Source organism: Acyrthosiphon pisum, unplaced genomic scaffold (assembly GCF_005508785.2).
Source record: "Acyrthosiphon pisum isolate AL4f unplaced genomic scaffold, pea_aphid_22Mar2018_4r6ur Scaffold_20114;HRSCAF=20807, whole genome shotgun sequence".
In the NCBI taxonomy this organism is placed as follows: Eukaryota; Metazoa; Arthropoda; class Insecta; order Hemiptera; family Aphididae; genus Acyrthosiphon; species Acyrthosiphon pisum.
Genome location: NW_021769440.1, coordinates 1 through 9,898, shown reverse-complemented (window position 1 = coordinate 9,898; position 9,898 = coordinate 1). Strand labels below are relative to the sequence as shown.

General features: G+C 30.1%; 1 protein-coding gene across 1 annotated transcript; it reads left to right on the top strand.

Annotated features, from left to right (window-relative positions):
• The first annotated feature begins 1,480 nt into the window (after positions 1–1,480).
• On the top strand, positions 1,481–9,892 carry LOC100164370 (F-actin-capping protein subunit alpha). The gene is made up of 7 exons (XM_001952310.5): positions 1,481–2,705; positions 8,320–8,383; positions 8,453–8,504; positions 8,595–8,766; positions 9,132–9,310; positions 9,376–9,526; positions 9,594–9,892. Exons 1-7 carry the CDS (start codon positions 2,664–2,666, stop codon positions 9,795–9,797), a joined length of 864 nt encoding a protein of 287 aa, XP_001952345.1. The 5' UTR covers positions 1,481–2,663; the 3' UTR covers positions 9,798–9,892.
• Positions 9,893–9,898: the final 6 nt, after the last annotated feature.

The window sequence follows — 9,898 nt, the reverse complement described above, 5'->3', positions numbered from 1 at the left end:
GTGTAAAAATTCCCGTTTTTCCTTATTTTTTCTTTGGTTTTTCTTAGCGCTTTTGAAAATTACTGGGAATTTTAAATGTTGACCTCCCCCAATGCATCAACGATATTCACTTTCCAATCGAACAAGATACTGAAGTTGAAAATCGAAGCATTATTTCGACTACTTATCGTGTACACAGACAAAANAAAAAAATAAAAAAATAAAAAAAATAAAAAAAATGATCAGTTTTATCATTGGACATTTCTAAATCCATCAAATCATGGTAATTTGAAATTTCCTTATCATAATATTTATAATAGCAATGGATATAAAAGACAAAATTATAAGATACAATTGTAATTTTTTAATTTATTAAACTTTTTGTTAAATGTGTTTAAAAATAGGTAGCCTGAGAAGAATTTGTGATTAAAATTTTAAAATACCAGAAGGGTAATTATTGTACTACAAAATACAAGTGGAACAAAATGGAATGTCCCATTTTACGTCTTACCCAGGTTTCCCCTATACAATTTTATTGATAGAATGATACATATAGGTACGAATCACAAATATGCGATAATTGCGTATATAAACACAAATAAAATATTATATAATTATATATTGTGTGTATATTATGAGTTATGACATTGGGTATAGGTCAGTAATCGCGGTATGTTATCTTAAAAAAATGAATATTTCATAGTTTCCACATATACGATTTACCTAACTACTTATTAAATTAATTGGTATGGTAAAAAGAATATCCTTACACAATTACCTATGAAATGTATACTAAAGTACGAAATTGCTTATTTTACTAATTTTTAGGGGGGCTTTAACTTCAAACAAATTATTTTTTTTGGGGGGAGGACTAAGCCTTAGGTATATGGCGCCTACATTTAACGACTAAAAAGTAACGTAATTTTATTATTTTTTAATAAATACTAAGTTGTAGTTTATCCAACACAGTTAATCAGTCAACACAGATTCACCTACCAAAATATACAAATCGATAGGTGTCATTGTGACAATACAATAAATACAATATCATCTATATATTCCCTTCCCTACCTACTTATTTACTATTTGCACAATATTATAATAATAATATGTCAGTAAGTACCTATATCACATTGCAATGAAGTTATATTATTATAGTTTATTTTAAGTTATGTCGCGTGACTGCGTGAGTAGTAAATAGTAATGTCGTATAATGTACATACAATAAAAATACTAATAATTTTAAAAATGTTCATTGACCCACAATAGTTTAATAAAGGTACGTCAGCAAAATATGTGAAATGACTCACGATGAGCCACAAAATACGTTAGTGACACACAGTCATCACAATAATTATTATTATTATTGTTGCAGGATGTGGGAAAAAAATTACTTTTTCCCGACAAACCAGTTTGAAATAATAATATAACAATAGTGTAGTAATAATAATACGACGAACGTTGTCGGAGCAGTTGCGACTCACGAGTGTCAGTCGTCAGACAATGTCTGTGGGACATTCGCACAATAAGTCTGACTCAGTGCCCCGCGGTTCGGAATAGTTGTTTTATTCGCGGTCAACCTTCACGCGTCCCAGCCCATCTGCTTTTCTAACCAACGCATTGAGACGACAAAGTCGCTAATGGCCACTACTGCCACCCGGCACCCGCACGGATCGCTGCGGCACCAGGCGACCGCGCTTGCAGGCTGCCCTTCGCCATAGAACAAGCTCTAAGCTCTTGCCACTGCTATGCCGCAACTACTACCTGCAGCAGTCGATGTGCAACGTAGAGTATTACGCTATGATGTGCAACGACGACAATGACGTAATGACGTGATAACAGAACAACAATGCGGTCGCGTGCGCGTGCGCGTGTACTCCTTTCGTTGGCACAGCCACAAGAACAATTATATTATATATTTCGGTCGTCAGCCAACGGTGGGGTGGGGTGAGAGGAAAAAACCTACCGCCGACGAGATCGTTTGCCACAGTCAGCGAGAGGCGTATCGCGTTCCGTAAGTCATAAGTGTAACGTACGATCGTCCCGCACGTTATCGCTTCGCGTCGGACACCGTGGTATAATAATAATAATAATAATAATAATAATAAATCCGAATTCGTCGTTGGATCTATTTCATCCTCCCCTCCCACACGTCCCACCAAAGACGCCGGGTGATCAATCGCACCGCTATTCAGGCATTCGCTATCGTCCGCACCGACCGACGACGTCTGCTCTCACTATCAGTGGCAAGTGATAGAGGAGTAGAGGACCGTTTTATGTTAATGTAATACTACGATTACTTACCAGTTGTCGTGCCCCGAGTTCTACGTTCATTTATTATTATTAACATAATATTATCACGCACACGCACACGTTTATCGCGTTCGTACGTGTACCGTCGCATTATCATCTTTATATTATTATTATTATTATTTATATCGTTTCCGCCGGAGTGGTGATAACCGATAATTGATCAACAAACTCGGTGTCTGGTGACCGTAGCGTAGTAACCGTGTGAAATTAGGTTATTTCGCGTAGTTGTTTCGCGTCCGCCTCTGTGCACTTATAAAACTCGGCGTCGCGGTTCCTGTCCGTTTTCGTTTTTCCATCATCAGTTGGAGGTGTCCAGCGTTATTTTTAACGACCGTGTGTCTCCTGTCGCCCTATTTAAGAGACCGATCGCCATGGCCATGGAAGGAGAGGAACTCATCTCGGACCAGGATAAGGTAACGTTTTGCCCTCAGCTGCTATGTGTAGGTACACTGTGGTCTGTGATGAGTGATGATACACCGGCAGACATTAACAAGACCATAGAGGTTCTTGTACGTTCTGTGCAGCACAGTTTGTCCCTGAAAACCGTGGTGTCCTGTGTGCAGAGATTACTATATTCATAACATAATTTAGGTACCTGGTTATAAATTAGGAAAAAATTAGAGAGGAATGCATAAGTTTAACAAAAAAATGTGCATAGCTGAGTATTTTAATGTCTTATTAATTAGGATACCTAAGATTAAAAAGAGTATGCATAAATATATATTTTAAATAGAAGAGGACGTCCTCCTGCAAACCCGCTCAGATATGCCTGTAATAGGTATGCTGTTTGCACCTATCACACATTTTTATGGCTGCTTACGAACAGAGTCCCAGTGAAACCTATCCGAACAAATTGAGTGCTTAGAAGTTTTAAGGTACTATACTGAAGTATAGTTATGATTCTTTTGAACAATATACATTTGATTAATGTGTGTGTAATATGTATAATATACACTATATGCATATGGGTATTATGTATAATTCAGTCGTTTCAAATTTAAGATAATAATTCAAATTAATTCTAAAATTCTTGGCTTACTCCTATATCATGTTATTATATTATTATTATTATTATCTGACAAAAGTTGAAAGAATTATATGAACATATCACATAGTCACTTTCGTACATGCAGATGGCTAATTTTATATTTTATTTGAAGGAATCAATTGATTCAATTAGGTATTATGGTTTTTTCCAATCGCGGACTCAACTGGTATATTTTTTGATTGTACTCAGTACTCAATTAGTTTGTACTGTTTTCTGTATTACCTATATTAGAATATTAGATTAGGAACTCTGAATAAAACGCACATAAAATAGTTAGAGATTTTTCGCCATGTTTTGGATTAGAAAAATGTCCATGTGTATATTTCATTGTAAACTATTTAAGTAGGTAACATACCTAAATGACGATGGTATTACACATAATATTATTTACACGTCTATGTCAATTTTCCAATCAAGAAAATGGTGAACAGATATTCATTTGATGACACGAGTTCCTTATCTAGTATAGTATAGAATATTTGTGACTTATATACATACAAATTTAATGATTATCAGGAAAAAAACTAAAATTACCTACCTATCTATATTCTATATAACAACTAGTTACAGTTACAGAGTGTAACAGGAACACTTGACAAATAAATTAACTCTTGTTCTTTTCAATCTTTTAATTATAATTTACAGATGCTTGCGTTACACATATAAGATAACACCTTGTGTAAAATTTTTTATTATAATTTTTTAATACTGATCTCTAATTATTTGAATCTGATAATTAAATTTTTTTTTAAACATTAAATAGCCAATTTGTAAATTTTTTATTCTAAAAACATTTAGGTATTTAATTATTGTAATTAATTTTTATTAGAATCTCTTATTTTTTTAAGTAAAATTAATCTAGTCGTAAAAAACATTTTAAATTCAAAAAGTATCAAATTTTTAAGCAGGTACTTGGTAAAATCTAAATATTTTTTACAAAGTTATTACTCTTCAAATTAATGAGTCTTCAAAATTTTTTATTTTCAGTATTAAAAATTAAAAAATGTTGTAGGTATTATACGTTTAGTGCACAATACAATCAATTATAATATTATGTAAATTATACATACATTTTTTTTTTAAATATTATTATTATTTATTTATTTCTCAAGATAATAATACTGGATCCTACTGAGTATTCTCGTGTATATATAATATTGATGTAAAGTTTAATGTAAAAGTTATTTAATTTATCAGGTCTTCCTGATACACTGTATAGGTAGGTACCTGCCTAATATAATAAAAATTAATACTTTTATTATAAAATAAATAATATTCTCATTTATTTATTAAGGTAAAGGTAGTGTGGTAAATAATATTTTAAATGCTTGACATTATTTTACATTTTCCTGAGATTTTAAAAATGTGTATATGTGCCCGTATTACAATCGCTGAACTAAGGTTAAACCACCGAATTCGGCTGGTAAAATCAGTGGGTTAGGCTTAACCGAGGTTTAAACTATGATTGTAGAACAGGCCCTAAGAGTTACACATTGTAAATAGGCAGGTACCATTTAATAGTAATTATCAGAGAAAATACTTATTTATGTATGTTTGTGTATTATGATTATTCAGTCTATTATTTAAACCTTAAAATTAAGAGTCATAGCTGTATTGTTAATACTGTAATAGTTGTAGGTATTGTTTACTCATTAGTCATTAATCATTAATAAAAAATAATAGTAATAATAATTACATACCTACTTACTAATAATTAACTGGGTAATTAACTGAAGATAAATATTTACATTTATTTTCATTATGTTTTCTGTCATATTTTTTGTTTTGTTTTAGACTAAAAAATTATATGCCCAATTGTAATACAATAAAGCTTTAAATTGTAATATAAAATGAGGTTTTTTTAAAATGTTAAACTAATTTAACATATATTATATTATGATAAATAAATGAAATAATAATAATATAAGGTATATTTTAACTTAAAATAAGTTAGGCAACCTATGGTTTTTAAGATACCATGTTAGGTTGGGTTAATAAAAAATTGTAAGACTTATTCTTCACTTTAGAACTCACAAATTAGGCACTAATTTTTTTTAATCAACTAATATGTATATACTACGTCTATCGAGAGAACATGAATCATTCGCGCATGTCTTTAACAGCAATTAACAAGTTTTTGTCGCTGCCCAGTTGCGTTCTCTCACTTGACGCACTATAGCTACTATAGTCATGCACAGGTTTATCATGGAAGTAAGGACTGTAGTGGGAGTAGTTTAAGGGTTTGGATGGGATTAGACCCTCATAATCCTCTAAAGTACCTAAAATTCAATATCATTAACACAACGTCAAAATAATTATACCATTACAAAATAGGTAATATAGTTATAATTTCATAAAAAAATAAATTAACTTATAATTTAAAATATAGTATCTTTTAATATTTTTCCTTATCCATATATTCTTAGAATCTCGCTTAGAACTCTAGAGTTTAAACCAGGTAATAAACCAATCATATAATTAATAACTATAATATATAAAAGTGTTATTTTCGGTCCATTTTATGTGTATTTAATCACAACTAGTTAAAACGATGAAGTGGGTGTTGCAGGAATAAAATGTATACACAAACTGATAACAAGATGTATTTCATCAAGTAGAGAGTGGTTTGATAACGATTCTATAAATAGGTAGTTGTTAAGAAATTGACAGTTTAATGCGTCTAGCCAACACCCACTCTTCATTTCTCTTGTAATCTGGTTACCTAGTTCCTTCTTCTACTGCAGAAATACCTACTATACCTACTACTTATACCTTTAAGAGGATGTCACACCCGCATGTGTTGTCTTCGTCTTACAAATGTACAACATTGTAAAAACTATTTTACGTGGGACAACTTTTATCTTTCTGTGTTTGTAGCAGTGGCTCCAAAATTTCTGAACATATAGGGTGGAAATTTATCTATGCAACAGCGTACCCATATTTTAAATTACATAAATATATTAAAAGTTATTTGCTTCTAAACATTTGGTTTTTTTGTTTTTTTCATTTGCTTATATAAAATGATTTGATAGTACCATTAAAAAAAAGCTGCTAAAACGCTTAGTTCTAAAAAAACATGGTATGAGAAAAGTTGTCCTGTGCAAAACAGTTTTTGCTATCTTGTACATTTGTAAGACGGAGACAACACATGCAGGTGTGACATGCTCTTAAGTTTGATACCTTTCCTATACTAGGTTAATTCCCTCGAATATTAATTAAGCTAATAACACAAAATTGGAACGTCTGAACACAATTTTGGTATGTTATACAATATTGTGAGTTTGATATCCTCTTATTGCTATTATTATTACTATTATTAGTTTATTCATACCAAACAGCAGTTTAACATGTATACAAAAATTTACAAATTAATTAGGTAATGGTATGATTAGAAATAACATATTAAAAGAAATTTGTTAATATATAATATATACAATAGTTAACTATTAGTAAGTAAAAAAAAAATATATACTATTGATATGATAGAAGACAATTTTTAAAATGAGGGACGTGGTATAAGTAATTAAACTGAAATTAGCTCTAAGCGTTGAATGTAGTATGTTGTAAGTCCATAGGAAGTTTTATGTGTTGGAATATAGAATTGAGACTAGACTCTAGATGAATGGCTTGGGATTCTGAATGGTATGGCTGAAAAGAGATCAGACACATCAAGTGAGTCATTTGATAGGGCAGATAGGAAATCTAATTCTGCATTATCACAGTGAGGGGATAAAGTTTGAATATTTAGAACCGGCCTTAAGGTTAGTATTAAGGTATATGATGAATGCCAAATTTAAACGCCACTTAATTTAAAAATTTGTAATTTATTTTTAATTTACACGCTCAAGATGAATCTGTTTTCTAGGTTTTGGAGTGCAGAAAGCACATCATTGGGAGTGAAGGTAGAGGAAAAAGGCAGGTCATATGGTAAACTAGGTTGTATAGTCTAAAGGTTAGGAGTTAATGTTTGACTAAAGACAGATGAGAAGTGTTTAGTCAATAAGTTGGTTGATTCAATTTGGTTAGAAGACGTTTCATGTTCAAGTTTTACTGGTGAGGGAATTTTGGTTCAGTAACTTACAAATCGATGAAATATCATTGATATTATTTATGTTATTGGTGGTTTAATTTATTTTGTAATCGCGGGTATCAATAATTTAATATTCCTTTATGCAACACTTGCATAGTTTAACACAATGATTAACTTTATAGAATGAATAAATGACAGAGCCGGTAACAAGTTTACATACTGATGCGATCTGCCCTTAATATTTATGCTTTTGGGTAACTTAAAATTGTATATAAATTCCTATAGGTACTAAGCACTTTTGGTGTACCTATTTTTTATTTAAATCATTTATACCTGGTTCAATTTATATTTTAGTGCAGAAATATTTATTTTATGTTTTTAACAGTCCTAACGCATATTATTTAATATTTTAGTGTTTATTTTGGTACTTTGTTAATTGTTGCATATTTTGATGTGTTAGCACATCATATTATGTTAATATTTTTTAATCATATAATTACTTTTTATTGGGCATATTATAGAACATAATATTTTACATTTTATAGAGCATGTAACTATTTTAGTGTATTAAAGTCTGTTTTTTAGAACAAAATAGTTGTCATGCCAAAAGGTACAAAATATGAAAATATGACAATGAAAAAACCGTAAAATTCAATTGATAAAATTTAAAATTAAAAAAAAAAAATATGTATTATTCTTAATAAATCTTATCAATGCCATCGTCTTGTAAACCACACCCTATTATGTAGATAAAACAGAGATAAATATGATTTTTTAAATTGATAAAAGAAAATTGAAAAACATCAGATTTCTAAACTGATTGATGATCAAGTTTATTGAGGAAAACACATACCTATTAAAATTTAGGATAAATTTTAAATTATATATAATTATGTGTATTTAACCATTTTTTGTGTATATTTGTATTTCAAAATATTGTTATTTATAGATCAAGATTGTTTCGGATTTCATACTGCATTCACCTCCTGGCGAATTTAATGAAGTATTCAATGGTAAAATATTTAAGTTAATATTTTATTTTTGTCCATAATTTATTTTGATGTTTTTTTTTTAAATTTTAGATGTTCGAGGCTTAGTTAACAATGATGCACTTCTTAAAGAAGGAACGTGTTGGTAAGTACTCAAATAATTATTTTTTATGATAAAATGATTCTATGAATAATATTATATTATGAATATGTTTTGATGTTATTTTGATTTCAGGGCATTTGCTTTATACAATAAAGAACAAACATTACCTATTAAGTTAGAAAACAGTGAATATCCGGTGCTTATTACTCAATTTAATGATCTAGGATCTAGTAGGTTTTATGATCCTAGATCTAAACAATCATTTAAGTTTGATCATTTAAGAAAAGAGCCATCAAACTATGAGGTAAGTGTGTTGAGCTGTATGTTTTAAACTTGTTTGATTGTACATATAATTTCAATAAGTGCTTAAGATAAAACTAAATAAATATTAGAAAATAACTTAAATGTTGATTATTCAGTGTCATAGGCTTTAGGCCCCCCCAAACATTTCCTACATTTTGTTTTAAGCTTATTCAATATTATCAAAGCAAGGTTTTTTAGCCCTCCCCCCCCCCCCCCCCAATTCCAAACACTATTTGCGTCTATGGTCATTGTTATAGTATTGTTATAAAATTAAATATATATTTCCATTTGCTTGATTCAGTGTTGATATTTAACAACATGTTATACAACATTAAAGAAAATATTTATAAAAAAATTAAATTACAGAATTGGGAGCCAGATTCAGAGACAGAAACTTGGCGTTCAGTATTTGAAACAGAATTTACTTCATATACGTCATTACATTATAAACATGGTACATGCAGTGTATTTGCAAAACAAGAAGGTTCTTCCACTGTTATAACAGCTTGCATTGAGGATCATGAATTCCAAGCAAAAAATTTTTGGTTTGTTAATTTAATATGATTAATGCAATAAATTATTTATATATATTTTTTTATCGGATTAAAAGGAATGGTCGTTGGAGGTCTCAGTGGACTCTTACTGTTGGACCAACTAATATAGATGTTTTTGGATTTTTACGAATTCATGTTCATTATTATGAAAACGGTAATGTTCAACTTGTAGCATCTAAAGAAATAAAGGAATCAATCGCATTAACAGTAAGATTTAATTGTTTATACCCATAATATCTAATATATCGTTTTAACATTATATTATTTAATTAAGACTGAAGAGTTAGCTGTTAAAGAAGTTTTGAAAATAGCAGAAGATGCGGAAAATGAGTACCAGATAGCTATTACAGAAAATTATCAAACTATGTCAGAAACAACTTTTAAGGCACTCCGTCGCCAGTTGCCAGTCACTAGAACAAAAATTGATTGGAATAAAATTGTTTCTTATAGCATTGCTAAAGAGTTTAAAACTCAATGACCAATCAAACAATTAATAGTCATTGTTTTATTTTCATGATGCAAAAGACTTAATTGGTAAGTCCTTACGCTTGCTGAAATATTTAAATATTATGAGAAAAG